Raw genomic sequence first — 17,211 nt, forward strand, 5'->3', positions numbered from 1 at the left:
TTTAACATAGAGTTCACTTAATGCCCATTAGCTGAGGCCATTATGGAGCCATTTTCCACATCTCTTAGAGGAATTCCCATTAAAGATCTTTCATTAAGACCCACTGTGATAATTCCTTTTTTTCCGGAAGGATTTGTAAAGGTCTGTGCTGGGAGCATGGGAGCATGTAGCATGATAATAAGTGAGGCACTGGAGAGATGTTTTACGGAGCACTGATGTGCTACAGGCATGGAAATGATGGCTCCCTTGCCCCCCTCCATTTTCAGCCCCCAGTACAGATTCACTCCTGCCAATTAAGTGCAAATAAGTACTGAAGTACTCCATTGTAATAATGATTAAGTACTGAATGACAAATCAACTCAACTTTAGTGATATAAATTATATTTTAATGGGCTTTTGTACAAAAATAGTTCTGGTGTACCATTTTTTTAGGGCTTTCTGCTTGATTGTTGCTTTCCTTTTCGTTGTTGGTTGGACGAGTATCTATACATCTGGATGTTGCTGTACATGTATAAGCAACAACACAACTAGCCTATATTTTTCATAAAATGTTGGGGTTTTTTTTAAATGTTATTTCAGTCATTTTTCTACTGAAAATATTTTCTATCCTCTTACAGGCAGACTCTTAATTATGAAAGCTGAAATTTCCTCTTAACCAGCCACAACATAGCGCACCAATTACAAAGATTTTGTTTTCCTTAGTTCTTTATGGACTGAACCGATAGTGAACTCCTGTTGATCACCTCTGCTTCCAGCAGCCAGAGGGGTTATGCTCTCAATTCCTCTGAAAGGCTTATTTTATCAACATGGCTTTACTGTTAATTATCCTGAATTTAAAGGTTGGCTTAACCTAATTATCCAAAGGCTCAAGATCATTGGATAAATACTGGGTATGATCTCAAGGTCAGACCTGCAATAATGACTCATGGGGTACTGTGGAAAGACTCGCACATAAAATATGATTTCGACAGCCATTTATCCTTCAAATCTTTTCATGTTCCTCATATACTCGCTATGTTCATTGTAAAATGCCTTTTATGAATCCTCAAGATCACCTCTATATATTTTACATTTGTAAACTGACTCCTCTTATGTCACTTTCTTTTCTTTCAGGATTCCGCAAAATCAGCCTTGATGACCTGCGGAAGGCCTACATCGTCAAGGACGTGCAACAGTACATCCTTCACCGGCTGGACCAGGAGGAGGCCCTAAGGCAGCATCTGACAAAGGAGACAGCCGAGATGCTTAACCAACTCCACATCAAAAGCAGTGGCTGCTTCCTCTACCTGGAGCGAGTGCTGGACGGCGTGGTGGAGAATTTTATCATGCTTCGTGAGATCCGTGACATCCCTGGCACTCTCAATGGCCTCTACCTTTGGCTCTGCCAGAGACTCTTTGTCAGAAAACAATTTGCCAAAGTCCAGCCCATTCTAAATGTAATCCTGGCAACATGCAGGCCACTCACAGTCAAGGAACTGTACCATGCAGTCTGGACCAAAAACATGACACTGACAATGGAAGAGTTCCAGAAAAAGATGGACATTCTCTCCAAGTTGTTGGTTGATGGCCTCGGGAGTACTAAAATCCTTTTTCACTACAGTTTTGCAGAGTGGCTACTGGATGTTAAGCATTGCACCCAGAAGTACTTGTGCAATGCAGCAGAGGGACATAGGATGCTGGCGATGAGTTACACTTGTCGGGCAAAGCAGCTCAAACCACTTGAAGTGCAGGAATTTGCACTCCACCTTGTCAACTCCAATCTGCAGATCGAGCCATTTAATCTGGCTCTTTGGATGGTTTGGAATGGAACTCCTGCTAACGACTCTCTGACCACCTCCATACCAAAAGAGCAGGAGGTCTTGCAACTTCTGGTCAAAGCCGGAGCTCATGTAAACAATGAGGATGACCATGCATCATGTATTGTGCAACAGGCCCTGGAAAGAGAGGATTCAATACGGACATTACTTGACAACGGGGCATCTGTAAACCAGTGTGATTCCAGTGGGAGAACTCTACTGGCCAACGCTGCATACAGTGGAAACCTTGATGTGGTCAACTTGCTCATATCTAGAGGGGCAAACATGGAGTTAGAAGACAACCATGGGCAAACAGCACTTACTCTTGCTGCAAGGCAGGGCCATACCAAAGTGGTTAACTGCCTAATTGGTTGTGAGGCCAACATAAACCACACAGATCATGATGGATGGACCGCCCTGCGCTCAGCAGCTTGGGGTGGACATTCAGAGGTTGTATCTGCTCTGCTTTATGCTGGCGCCAAAGTGGACTGTGCTGATGCTGATGGCAGAACTGCTTTGAGAGCCGCTGCTTGGGGAGGCCACGAGGACATAGTGCTGAACCTTCTTCAGCATGGGGCGGAGGTCAACAAGGCAGACAATGAAGGACGAACAGCTCTCATTGCTGCAGCTTACATGGGACACAGAGAGATTGTTGAGCACCTCTTGGACCATGGGGCTGAAGTGAATCATGAAGATGTGGATGGGAGGACTGCCCTATCAGTAGCTGCTCTATGTGTTCCAGCAAGTAAAGGCCATGCTTCTGTGGTGAGCCTTCTTATTGACAGAGGAGCAGAGGTTGACCACTGTGATAAAGACTGTATGACTCCCCTTCTTGTGGCTGGCTATGAAGGACATGTGGATGTAGTTGATCTGCTTTTGGAAGGTGGGGCTGATGTGGATCACACAGACAACAATGGTCGCACTCCTCTTCTTGCTGCTGCATCAATGGGCCACGCCTCTGTTGTCAACACATTACTTTTCTGGGGGGCTGCTGTTGATAGTATTGACAGTGAGGGAAGGACTGTTCTGAGCATTGCCTCTGCTCAGGGTAATGTGGAGGTGGTCAGAACTCTGCTGGACAGAGGTCTGGATGAGAACCACAGGGACGATGCAGGCTGGACCCCGCTACACATGGCTTCATTTGAGGGCCACCGCCAAGTGTGCAATGCCCTTATTGAGCAAGGTGCTCGTTGCACAGAGGTTGATAATGATGGTAGAATACCCCTGATATTAGCTGCACAAGAGGGGCATTATGACTGTGTGCAAATTCTTCTGGAAAACAAGTCATGCATTGACGAGAGAGGGTATGATGGGAGGAATGCTCTCAGGGTGGCTGCACTAGAAGGCCACAGGGACATTGTTGAACTGCTGCTGAGCCATGGTGGTGATATAGATTACAAAGATGCAGATGGACGCCCCACACTCTACATATTGGCACTTGAAAATCAGCTTGCCATGGCAGAGTATTTTCTTGAAAATGGAGCAAATGTGGAAGCTTGTGACACCGAGGGAAGAACAGCCCTCCACGTGTCCTGCTGGCAAGGGCATGTTGAAATGGTGAGGCTGCTGATAAACTATCACGCTGATGTGAATGCCTGTGACAATGAGAAGCGATCTGCCCTCCAGTCTGCTGCATGGCAAGGACACACGAAAGTCGTGCAGTTTTTGATAGAGAACGGCACCCATGTGGATCATACATGCAACCAGGGAGCAACAGCACTAGGCATAGCTGCACAAGAAGGTCACATTGATGTTGTGCAAATACTTCTTGAAAATGGCGCTGACCCCAATCACGCCGATCAATTTGGACGCACAGCAATGAGAGTGGCAGCAAAAGGTGGCCATTCAATGATCATCAAACTTCTGGAAAAATATGGGGCCACAACTCTCAATGGCTGCAATCCATCCCCAGTACACACCATGGAAGAAAAAACACCTTTGGCTGTGACTGGTAAAATGCAGTCCCTCACCATAAAATCCAGTAGCTCTGGCAGCACCGGGGCGGGAGATCTGCAGTCGTCCGGACGTGGTCTAACCAATGGCCCTGTCCATGCTTTCAGCTCACCATCGGAATCACCCGATTCAACAGTAGATAGACAGAAATCCTCCCTTTCAAATAATTCCCTCAAAAGTTCAAAGAACTCCTCCTTAAGAACCACATCGTCCACAGCCACAGCGCAGACTGTGCCCATCGACAGTTTTCATGGACTGACATTCACAGAACAAATCCAACAGCACTCTCTGCCTCGCAGTCGGAGCAGACAGTCTATTGTGTCCCCTTCCTCAACAACAAAGTCCATTGGTCAGCAGCCATCATCTCCATCCAGCGACTTTGACTGGTCTATGTTAAAACCTGGTCTCAAGTCAACAAAGGGAAGTAAGACCGGAAATGATACATCAAATAGTAAAGGAGCACAGGGAGACAAGAAGAAAGTCAAAAACAGTGGATCAACCCATGGTCAGGTTCTGGAGTACGAAATGACACAGTTTGACAAGAGGATTGCCCTCAACAAGTCAGTGGCAAACATTTCAGTGAAGGATCCCCATTGCAAGATCATGATCGGTGGTTCAATTCGGCAGGAAAGGGGGCAAAGCCAAGATCAATACTTTATCCAGCAGCAGAGCTGTTCGGACAAGAGGCGAAATGGCATCATGACCAACCCCAACTATCATCTACAGGGTAATCAGGTTTTCCTGAGTAGGGTATCGGTTCCTCGGACTGTACAGAACAAAGGCCACCAGGATGTTTTAGAGAACTATCCCATTGGGGAAACCGAACTAAGCCTTAAACAAGCCCTGAAACTGCAGATTGAAGGATCAGACCCTGGGTTTAACTACAAAAAGGAGACTCCGTTATAGCTGGTAAGAGATACTTTTCAAAATAACCCTCCAGTGTGTGCTCTTGTTGACATACATCAAGCATTTGGCTCAAAGTTGAAATTAAGGTCAGGGTGACAGCGAGTAGATAAGACTTTGGCTTGTCCATTCATTTGCAGTGGCTGATACAGAGGCTACTAACTGACTTTAAGATGATCCTGGATTGCACTCAAAACAACCACAATTAGCTGGATTTAATTGCATGAGGAATGCCTCAATCTGGATAAGCAGACTTCTCCCTCCCATACAAAACATTAACCCAAATCCTTCCTATACTGTTTCAGATGTCTTGAATGCCATTCATCATGCATACATTGGAGGGAATGTGCCAAAGCAACTGTTTCATCTGCATACAAAAACACCAGATTTGTTGTCATCAGGGGGAGACCTCAAAACAATACTGGGGACAATTGTTGATTGCTGCCTAAGGCTTATGTGAACTGATACATCAATGTGCCTACATCTGTTACAGCCTTCTTCATGTATTCATGCAAACTTTCATTTTAATTTAATGTAATGCTATTTAATAAACAGTGTATGCACTTTTAAAAGGGTAAAATGACAGACTTGCATTTGTTCGATTCACTTTGTATCCCATCCATGTTTTATCAAAAGTTGTTTGAGAGAAACATACCAATTTTTTTTATTGCTTTATATAATGTTCGTTCTGTCTACTTTTCACACTGACAGCAGTGTGCCACTGAGTACATTGTTACAAACCACAGGACATCACAGTAACTGATTGCCATGGTATGAATTTCAGCGCATTGATAGTCTGCCTTTCTAGAGACCCCAAATAATCTGTGTTAACCTTGATCAGTGTGCTAAACCTCTGTTGTGTGTAATATGTTAATAGCTACGGCAGTTTACTTCACAAGTATATACAAGCATATTTATTTTTGGAAAAAAAAGCCACTTTTACTGCATTTTGTGTTGCATTACGCTCTACCATGGTGCTGTGTTCAGAAGTTGCCTGCAGTTATTTTGGACTCCCAATTTTGTTGGCTTTGTGCGTTTGTGTATTATTACATATCTGAGAAAGAGGGAGGTTCATTGAAAAAGTAAAAAAAAAAAAAAAACTTCATTTTGTCCCTATGGGATTTTTCAGTTGCCTCTGTGTTATTATTTTGTGTGTGTGCATAAAAATATTTAAATAACTCTTTGTGTACCATCAGCAAAAGTTTGGTGCTAAATGCAGCAATTTAAAGTGAAAGCAGCGCTTTGAAGAAATGCATTCGTCCACAGAGTTACTTGTCTAACCTGCAATGTCTTGTCACATGGTTAGTTTCCAGTAATTCCTGCTGGATTTTTCAGGGGGCATGACACAAAAACGGCTCAGAAAGGGTTCAGCCATTAAGACAACTCATAGCTGTGAATGGTTTTGTTTGAAATGCAGAGTTGTAAAGCCAAAGTTGAAACAACATTACTCTGTCCCACCTCCTCCCTGTGAGAAGCTGAACATCAGCTCAACAGGACTTAACCCTGTGGGAGATGGAGGGGAGGAGGTGCCCGACTGTGATGCTGAGGGAACTGAAACATCTGTTTCTCATGAACTGTGGGGAGCTGCGTTAGCGTTTACAGGCTGTCATATTTTTGCAGGCTTTTCATATTGTCAACAGTGAGCTATATTTTGGGATCAGAGGGAGTAGGAACCTATCGCATGCACAAACACTTATAAGCCCTAGTGAAAGATCCTTGCTCTTCAGCGCTACAGTAGCTCAAACATATGCCATGAAGGGTCAATGGAAGGATTCAAGGCAGGATCAGGTATAGAATCAGTGTTGGAAAACATACTGTATAGTCTTATGAAACAGTTCTCTTGTTTGTCTTGACTGTGTTTTGTCTGTCATCTTTGATTTGACTGTCAGTGATTGGATTGTAAATAGCTTAACATGTACATTCAACTTTCATTTAAAAAAGAATTCCTGTATAATATGAAGTGGAATTTTCTGATGTATATTAAAGTGCTTAATAAACATATTTGCTTTACTGCTGAAAAAGATTTCTTTTTGCAAACTTCTTTGAACCTAAACAGGGTTGAATATTCAGTCTTGGGCCTTCTTGTTATAGAAGCTGGAGGACATTTAAAGTAAGAAAATATAAGATATAATTTGTTGTCCCTCAGGGTAAATTTGCCTTAGGCATTAAGGTACTACTCTTCATTCAATACGTAGCTGAAAGACATTCAAAAAGTACACCAAGACATAAATATAAATTACAGACAACAAAAAAGAAAAGGGCATCTAATTTATTGCACAACCCCTGAATCATCAAAGACAACAGTAAATAAATACGTCTGGTATCGGATGTTATAGAAGACGATTTATCACTTCTTCATAGTTAAACTGCCAATGTTTCTGAATTCAAGGCAGACTGATTGATATGTCTGGAACAGAAAAGCTTGTGCTAGCGCTGATGCTCCATTGACTTCTTGGCATTTTTGTGAAGACAGATAATAAGACGATTGGGGGAGGGGGGTTGCAACTTGAAACGGAGAAATCTACTGTGACTGATTTTTTTTTTCCTCACAGATATTTGTTCCCATCCAAAGGCCTTTTTTTTTAATCCACTGAAGAGTTAATTTTCTCCTGTGTCAGGTCTGCACACCCCCAGGCTATAACTGCTAATACTCACGTCCCTGTTGGTCATTTGATGGTGGAGGGCCAAACCAGGACACTGCAGGCAGCACGACACATGGATCAAGCTGAAGTGGAACATAGGAGTGTGCCAAGTGCTACCACTGGCCCCCCTCCCTTCAGTTCACTCAGTTCATCCCAGTCAAACAGGAGCTGCCAGAGAGATCAAATACAGATGGCATTTGTTTAGTTTCAACTCACATTTTATGAAATCTTACAAAATGACATACTTTCAGTTTGAGGTAATGTAACTGGATTCCTTTGCTGTCATTATCAATCATATCTCACATGTTATTTCATTTCAGGATACATGCATGCGATTCTAAAGCAGTTAACTGAATCAGCAGCTTTTTAGCTTTTGGCACCAAGAACGGGGATTGGACAGAGTTGTTACACAGAGTAATTAGGCGTAATTGCTGACCGTTATCCGACATTTCAGGAAAAATAACTGCTAGAGCAGCTTAAGATTTTGGGACTTTGAGAACAGTCTTTTCTGCATTTCTTGAGAGGGCGGGTGTTAATGAGGAAACCATCTGGTACTGATGTAATGTAGCATGTCCTGTCCAAGCTTGGAGGATCTCCTTGTGAAGCATCTGCCAGTGGCCACATCTGGTTCTTCTCCACCCATGCCCTTGTTTTGGATACAGCACTAACAAGCTCCCACGCAATATATACAACATGGCGACAGTTGTGGCCGGGACGTTCCAAATGCAACTTTTAACCCAAACGCCTTCATCTACGTGCCATCCTACAAGTTTTCACTCCAGAAAAACACTTTAGCAAAAGATTTTTATGCTGAGCACTTTTCAGCTCAAGCTAACAGAGCGTGTTGTTGCACACATGTGGAACTAAACTTGCTCGAGGTAATTACCAAATCAAAAAATGCTGTTGATTCTTGTGACCTTGTGTGGGGTATTTTTCCCAGCATGCCTTTGCAAGAAGGAACTTAACAAGAATGCAAACATTGAAAAGATATCTTTGCAGCTTGGCATGGCTGTGCCTGGTGCCTTGGCTCCAACTCTGTGATTGCAGATGTTGTGTTTCAGGAAAGTTCAGTTATAGTTTTATATGGTTTCATTTGATCTTTATAACCTGGCACTAAAACGGATATGTAATTGCCATAATATTCTTTTATTTAAGATCTATTATTCCAAAGTGGAAAAAGCCACCAGAGAGTCGTTTAATGTAATCTATTAATGAATTAAATAGCAATTGACTGTGCCCAAACTTCTAGAATGATATACTTTGCAAATATGAGCCATTCTACAACTCCCACAGTATACAGTAAGTGCATCGCTGTTTAAGAGTACATCTTGTCGGACCACGTTTAAGCTCCAAATGTTAATCGCTGTTCTGGGAAACTTGCATCAGTACAGGCACAAATAGTCAACTTCTGCAGATCGGTGCCAGCAGTGATTTGGCGAGGCGGCTGCCAAGTGGCAGACTCATGGAGAAATTTTACAAAGAGGTCTTTAAATCTGTCCATCCATTTTATAATGACACAAGTGCAGCCATGCAGAGCCCTTCATCATACCGGGTTTCAAATTAGATCGACTGGAGTTTCCAGTGTAGCAGCATTGTTCAAACTGTGAGCTGAAAAAGATGATTTTTTTTCTCCAGACCTACAGCAATTACTTGACTATTCAGAAGAGGAAATTACTACAATTTAAGTATTTTGAATGGAAATTAATGTTGAGGTTGGAGGTCCACTGACCTTGAGAGAAGCTTGAAATACATTCACAGCTACATTTACCTAATGTTTGGTTGTTTTCACATGATTGAGAAGTTATGGGGTCAGTCAGAGTTTTTCCAGTGTTTTTATCCCGTAGCTGTTTCTAATTTATCCAAGAGCGTCTTTTCCTGACCACACCTGTTCTCAGCAAAGCCCCACTTACTATTTACAAAATTTGTGCCTAGCAGCAACTCTTAAAGTGAGATGAGGAAGGAAAAAATGAAACCCAGAAGGAATAAAACCTTTCTCAATCCAATACAGTTGGAGGTTACACTAGTACAACTTTAGGTCTGGTGTGACTGTATGCCGATAATGTTAGCTCATGTAGGCAAACAGTCATAGCTGTTTAGCTTACATGACTGTGTCAGTTCACTGACTTTATGACTCACCTCTTTTGTTTACTGTTACGCTAAGTTTTAGCTGTTAGCATTATCATTGGCTAATCGGTAGAGTATGTTACATTGAGTTGCTTTTGGCAAAGATGTTGCATGATGCTTATATATAGCATTGAAGCTAATAGAGTTGGCCAAATTGGATTCATTATGGCAGTTACATGTACCCCTCCACCACTCGCTGTTCAGTAAGGAAATACAGTTCAGGGAAAGTTATGCTAACGAGGGAGTAAATCCCCACTCGATTTGACCAACTCAGCTAACTGCTAAATATATCTCATTTAGCCTCAGCTGAACTTTAAAATGCATTATTGCAGATGTCTTATCATGTAGTAGTACTCATGTGGAACACAGAGATGTTAATTATGCTATTACATGCATAATATAAGTATTGCATTGACTTTAAAAGTCCAAATATGTCCTGTAATAGCTAGTTGCTGGTAACCATGTTAGACTTAGAGCCTCTCTTATTATCCATTTAAATGCTGTGTAAACTTGTTTTCCTTGACTCCTCCCCGTAATGACTGACTGATAAACTCAGCGGCAGTCATAATTCATAGAATTGTAGTTGCGTTTGTAACTTTGCTTTCGTTCCAACAACCTCCAAAGTGAGTTTGAAAGCCAGAAGTCTCTGAACCTCCTGAAGAAGTCATTTAGTCATTGGTATTGATCAAAAACCCCATCATGCCGCTGCAGATGCATTATGATCACTGTGCGATGGGCCAGTATAAATCTCAGTTACAGCTTTTATAAACTTTTGCCAACAAGCAGAGATCACAAAGTGGGTTTAAGATGCTGTTGTGACAGACAGCCTCCTGAATTTTATACTCTCTACTGGCAATAGTTCAAATACAAAGCCTTTAGGTTCAACAAGGCCATTGTAGTCTGGATTTGTGTCAGTGCAGCTCGGCAGATGGGGAAAGGGGTATTCATGAGCCCTTCAGGAAACCCGGTATTTAAAAGATGGCTTAAGAGGCCTGCTTGTGCTCATCTGTTTGCATAAACAGCTCTTAGATCCATCAAAAGGACTGAATGTACCGTCATGAATACACATTTTACAAAAGGACGATTCTTTTTCAAACTTTACCCTGCTATTTGTTGCAGAGCAGCAGAAGTTGAATTCAAAATTCAGAGGGAATAAAAGCCTGTGCTTAAAAGAAGTTTCCGCTCAACAACAATGAAGCAACTCCCGGCCAACAAAGCTGGAGAATGAGAGATTATACACACTGTATTCCTCTTTGTTGCCTGTTTACATAATCCCCACAGTCTCTCATCAAGAAGCGTGGTTGAAAAGCTTTCATCAACTCTCTGTGGAAAACCTGTTTTCTTCTTTGAAGCTCAACACAGTGGCCAAACATGCACACAGGTGTTCCACTTTCACTGTACAGGTACAACATCTGACTGTAAAATCTAAATGTCTTTTGCTGGGGAGACTAAACACTGGAGCACAAGTCTTTTGAACGCTGGTGAGTTGGCTACAATGCACCATCATACTGTGCATCGTTAATCATTACAGCTGAAGCCAAGGACAATAAATGGACCAGAGTTCTACACAATGGAAGGACTGTAGCTCCACAGGCCGAGATATTCTGGTGCGAGACAAAAGCAGCTGCCTGTAAAGCAAAGAGATCAGTGTTTCACAGCTCCATGCTTTAACTCCCTCACAGAAACTTTCACATGCAAACCCTGTATCTCCAAAATGTCAGCTTCCGAGGGACTTAGAAAAACAGCTTTGTTGACATCCTGAAGACAATCCAGTTTTGCAGCAACTCTCTGTCCTGAACAGGTTTTGAAAGCCAAAGAAGTGAGAGAGTTTTCCCAGCCTGTGGAGCATGTAATCCTCTAATTCACCGTTATTTGAGTTACAAGGTTTGCACCCAGCAGAGATGATATGTGGGAGAGTGGAATCTGCACAAAGCAGCTGGGAATGGAAAGCTTTAAATATATACAGGGGATCTCACAGGGTGCAAGTGCTACTATTTAAAGAGTGTCCTGTTCAGTAGCTTGTATAAAATTCAGCATATTCACCACCGCCTGTGTAGCAGCGTTGCAATTTTCATCAACACAGGGACTTTGAATAGATCAGCAAAAATATTGGAAGAACATTACGGCATATTTCAAGTTAAAGGTCTAATCTCAAAGATTTCTGTTGCGTTCTCTATGGCGGCACCTTTGGCGATAAACGGTAGATGAGGTAGCACACTTCCCAATTTAACCAGACGTCTACGTTTGGCTCCCTTTGTTACGGTTGTAACTCTTGATTTTCCTGGCTGACCGTCACTTTCCTTTTTAGACTGTTTGCTTCATCTGAGCGTCGAGTTTGTTTCTTTTTCTTTGGATTTTCACTTCTTTTTGAAGTTGTATTGTTATCCATCTCTTCTTTGTTTGTTCAGCCATAGTAGATTACTGTTTACTCGCAACACTTGCAGAGACCGAAAAAGCAGCCGCTTAGCTCCGCCTACCCTCTCTAGCAGACCAACCACCGCTGGCTGATGGAAAATGCGTCACTAACTGTGCGCCGCTTGTGATCTTTTCCACGAAGTCGTACCAGACACCTAGTCCAGAATAATACTGTAAATGCAAAGGCTTTTATAAGTGGGCCATAGGCTCAATCACCATTGTGTTACCTCACTTGGCGATAGAAAGAGACTTAAGACATTTGTTTAAATGAAAATCTTCAAGATCATCACTTTAAAACAACATATTTAATAAGCCATTAGGTACAGCATCTAAGTCACAACAGCTTACGTTAGCATTGAAACAATTAGAAGCTAACATTACAGCTAGCTAGCTAAAAATAAACTTTAGCGAGGAATTTTACATCTGATCTTATTGTATGGTGTAACACTATCAAACAGCAATCCTAGCTAGGAAGTGGTTGATTTCTAATGTTGTCTAATGGGTTAAGCTAATAAGCTAATGGGTTGTTGTTTTACTTTGAGATATGGCTGATGTTCCTCCGGTCTTTGAAGTTGCTGAAGGACTTGGGAGCAGTGAAGCGATAATGATTCGTCAGATTCCCGACAGTTAGACTAATTAAAAACCTAGAAAACAGCAGTTGTGTGACATCATGACAGCATTTGAACTTCCCACTCCTGAGCTTGACTTCAGAGAAAATCTCTGAGTGTGAATATGAATACAAATGGTAAAAGAAGATACAAAGCAATATCACAAACTCTACTGAACACGTTTTACAAATGTGCAGATGTATAGATGGGGATGAAAAGTTCACAACTGAAGCAGAGAACTGAAAATTAAAAAGAGTCACATTCAGCTTGTGGCAATGTTTCAATGACAGAGGGAGACTGTGAGTAACCAGGTGTGCGGAGTCTGATTGTTATTCTACGGCTAAACGACAAAGTGACTAAAAGCACATTTTCTTCAGTTTGTCTTCATCCTTGGAATTTCCGAAATAAGAGAAGAAACGAAGAAAAGGTGAGTCACAGTGACCTCTGGAAGAGTAAGAGTCTGGCAATTCTGTGAAGGCTTATCATGTAAATGAAAAGTAAACAGTGTTACTTTGACCTGACAGAGGTCTCACAGTGAAACAGCGGAGCATCTCTAGTTCCCATAATGTCAAGTATTTCAGAGTGAAACACACTATGTGGGCAGAGTAACATCTCGAGAGGGATTTGATAAAAGTGGTTGATTGGATCGCACAAAAGTGGGCGTAGCTCAGAGAAAAATGAGTCTGTAGAATCAAAGCTTTACAGAGGTGTAGGTGACTGATTGCTTCCACCCACACCTCCTTCCTTAGATCAGATGGTGAGGGCAGGGGGGGATAAACAATTTGACAGCTAAGTACAACAAAGGGTTTTATTGCTGTTGTTTTTACATATATTTGCGATCTACAACATTTTATGCAAGGATAGTGTAAACTGGAACAACTGTGTCCGACCATTTTAGTGACAACATTTCTGTTTCATTTCGTTTCATTCATGGTGTGAAAACAACCAAAGCAGAATGGTGTTGCTGTGGTGTTTGCTATAGCTCTGGGAAGCCTTTTCGTCCTCTCTGCATGTTAGCTTTGCAGCAGCAACGTTAGCTAACTCACAAACTAGCTAACATAACTTGCATGACGTGCTATGTCTCTGTTTGCTCTAGAATTATACCATGGTATTTTTCCATGCAAGGTTTTTAAGGCAGCAATCTTTATACACCGCATCTTTCTCCAGAATTGCTTACTGCACGTTTAATGACTAAATATTATTTTGCCAAATTCCACCACAGCTGTATGCAGGTACTTTTTTAAATAATTAACAGTATAAGTATATGAGCATATGATCTATACTATCAGCAGCTTTAAATTGATCTTTTTAAGCATTCATAACCACGTATCAGTGATTTGTTTTGGAGTTTGCGTTCAAAAAAAGTGGTGTCATCTGCATAGAACTTTAGTCCACTGTTATTAACATTCAGGTGTGATGTCTGATAAAAGGTGATACCTTATTATCCCGGAGACCCCCTCTGCTAAAGCTGAACTCAGAGTGCACACCTTCATGTACAGAATAATGAAATCTGTTTGACTTGTCTGAACCACCTCTGAACAGAGTTATCAAAGCTTCTTGTGTCCTACAGTATCAAAACCCTGGACCGATCAATATACACAGCACCACAGTGTTCATTTCCATCTAAGCTGGACTGATAATTACCACCCCGAGGACCTTCAACTCTCCGACCTTCCTGGTTTCACTGTGACCATCATGAGTACAGCACAAAAAATCTACACTGAGAGGCAGATTAGCTTGAAACTCAGCGTTTGCTCATCAAACTGAGAAAGTGAGCACCACCTGGGTGTTTTATTGGCACTGAGCTGCGAAATCGGCTTATTATGCAGGACTATTATCGCCGGGAGTTAAGGAAATTTCACACTGTTGGCAAAGGGTTTTTTTCTCTCTCACTCCTGCTACCTGGCTCTGTCTCTCTTCTTGGCTTTGTCTCCTATATTTTTCTTCTCTCTTCTTTTTAACTTGCTTTGAGTGTTGCTTCCTGTCACGCTCTTTCTCCCCTGTTTACTCTCTTTTCATTCTCAATGTTGGTATTTTGGTTTACCCTCCATTTTTGTATTTCGATTCATTTCTTTTTCCTGCTCTGTCATTTCCTTTTTTTCTTTTCCAACCTCAATCCTTCGTATCTTTATTTGTTGTGTGCCATTTCCCCTCATTTGCGTATCCTGTGCCTCTCTGTGTTCATGGCTTTGTCGTCCTCCCTTTGACCCCTTTCTTACATATTTTCCTGTGTTTCTGTTGGTGTCTCTGCTGTTTTCCTGTCGCTCTGCCTCTTCGTGGCTCATTCTCTCTCTTTGTGACACTCAATCATGTGCTGTTTGTTCCGTCATTGGGGGAATTTTCTCTTTGTCGTTTTTCAGTGTCTCTCGGATTTTTTCTTCTTTGTCACGTCTGCCTTCTCCGTCGCTCAGTTCTCTTTGTCTGTTTTCCTGCCCTCGCCTGCCTTTTGCTCTGGCTCCCTCTGTTTCTTCCCTCCGTCAGCAGCGAGCAGACCTCAGCACGGCTGCTGCAGAGTTCATCTCAGGACAGAACCTCGCTCTGCTGCTGTTTCTGTTGCGCACACACCGTTTGTCGACCGATTCGGAGTCTTGGGTGTAACGGGGCCCGGGGACAGATGGAGAACAGTGACGATGAAACAAAGACATTCCCACAATTTCACTGACGCAAAGAGCAAAGTGTGCAATATTAAAATGACAAGGCAGGCTTAGTCTAGAATGTCACATGATATAACAAATGGATACTGTTAGAGAGTGTTCGCACATTAAAAAAGAAACTGGCACAGACTCTGCACTCTTGGATTCAGTCTTTTTACGCTGCTTTGCTTCTGCCAGTGTTTGGATTTGATTTGTCAGGAGAGCTCAACAGATCTGACCTGATTTGACTTTTGCAGCAGATGTTAATCAGCGGTCTTAAGACCTCACTGGATATCCGTTTTCACAGTCTATACAACACGGCAGAGATGGAAATTGAGATCTCAGATTCTAGGTGGCAGCTTTGGGACAAAGATATCTGTTTTGTTTATCTACAATGATGCATTAGGATAAAAGGAAATCACACAGTGGGGAAAATGAGCAGCGTTTGGGTTGCCAGAAAGACTGTCGTTCCCTCGCTCCAAATGTGGAATTGAGTTCAGCCAGAGAGATTAGCCACGCGCAGCATTTCGCTGGGGATGGTAATGCTGGGCCATCCAACACGCCTTTCCAGCTCTTCTGTCTAAAATATCTCAACAACTACTGAATACATTTACATGATTTATGATTCAGATATTCAGGATGATTCACTTGACTTTTGTGTTCCCTCACTTTTCCTCTAGCCCCTTCAAAAGGTCAATGAAAAACTAATTTCGTTTAGCATCAGCTGACTTTGTAAATGTTGGTAGCATGCTAAAGGCCTCATACAAAGTGTTTACGTGCTAACACAGGAAATGTGAGCATTCAGACTCAGTTATATTAAAGGGGCCGTATCTTTTAAATGGATATTCTCATATTTTTTATGGGTTTCACATTTTTGGGTGTTGCATTAGTCTGGGTTTTTCCAGAATTACATTTTTAAAAAGGTCGCCTCTGAAACGGGCCGTTCAGAACAGCTGCAGGTTTCTACATTGAACCTTGCTTACGCTGAAACCGACCAATCGTCATTCACCGTCGTTCACCCGAGGCTGCCTTCTTGCACGAGCTTGTAGTCGAGTCGTTGTCAAGATTTCTTATCATTCCAAAACCTCCTGGTGATTCTGGCTCGTTCATATAAGGCAGAATAACCGATCCTAGAGCAGCCATGTTTTCTACAACTTTGGAGTGACAGTGCAGTGAGGCCGCTCAGCCACATAGGATCGCACATGTGGGGGAGGGGCTATGCAATGACTCCAAATACTGTCAGCCGATCGTGGCTAAGCTCTCACCTTTGAATGGCAAAACGGCTTGTTCGTTTCAGGAGGAAGGAGAGGCTCCGAAAAATAATTAAATTAAAATATGTATACAATTTTTAAAACGATTATTCAAAAACACATTAGAAGAATAGAAACTTGATTGCACAGCTGAAACATATGCCCTTTTAAGCTGCAATCAATATTTTTCATATTAACAATAGAATGACTTTGTGTAATATTGTTGCTAAACGACAACCCAACAGGGAGTAATCCCCCGTCTCCTCTCAGCTCTAAGAAGCTTAATCGGTTATCAACTCATTGTTTAGATTTTTAAGCGTTCAGATCAACTGTTTTGCTTCTCTCTAACAGATCTCATTAATCTTGTCTCCAGCTGCAGCAGGCTTAAACCCCGCTGTTTAATAATGACTAAATTCAGACACTTCCACACCAGCCATGTTTATGAAAAACACCCAATGGCACTCCTCTGTCAGTCTTAGTATTAAACCAACCTCATTTTAGATAAACAGTTGTGGTTGGCCTAATCCCTATTTACAGATTCTACATAGAAATGTAGAATCTGTAGGCAGGGACGTGGATTTTAGGCATGGCAAGTGTTGTAGTTTCTGCTTGTAGTACACTTGTAGTCCGAGTATTGTATTAACCAATCACGTATCAGCAGGCTGCAGCGTATGCAGGACAAAACAGTCCGTGTGGAGAGCAAAAGCAGGCAATGCGCTGCAATGACACCCCGGCTCCTCAGCAGCCATCTATCAATGATTAAGGTTCTTATTAATCTCTATAAACAGACATCTGCATGCTAACAGCTAACAATCCTCTTAAGGACAGACCTGACTAAGCTTCATTTTCACTTTTCACTAATCTGCATCATGATGTTGAAATGTAGG

At 42.1% G+C, this 17,211-nt stretch overlaps 1 protein-coding gene across 2 annotated transcripts in view; it reads left to right on the top strand.

Moving 5' to 3' along the window:
* ankrd50 (ankyrin repeat domain 50) overlaps positions 1–6,673 on the top strand; it is a 37,483-nt gene extending 30,810 nt beyond the window's left edge. Inside the window, exons 4-5 of one of the 2 annotated variants that reach the window (XM_069669629.1) lie at positions 1,114–4,658; positions 4,958–6,673. In XM_069669629.1, the coding sequence (XP_069525730.1) occupies positions 1,114–4,655 (3,542 nt within the window). In that variant the 3' untranslated portion in view covers positions 4,656–4,658; positions 4,958–6,673. Of the gene's footprint in view, positions 1–1,113 lie in introns of both variants that reach the window. The other variant, XM_069669627.1, reaches the window with a different exon arrangement.
* The last annotated feature ends 10,538 nt before the right edge of the window (positions 6,674–17,211 follow it).

This window comes from Semicossyphus pulcher, unplaced genomic scaffold, assembly GCF_022749685.1.
Source record: "Semicossyphus pulcher isolate SPU_LCO1_2020_fin unplaced genomic scaffold, fSemPul1.0.p SCAF_2, whole genome shotgun sequence".
NCBI classification, from domain to species: Eukaryota; Metazoa; Chordata; class Actinopteri; order Labriformes; family Labridae; genus Semicossyphus; species Semicossyphus pulcher.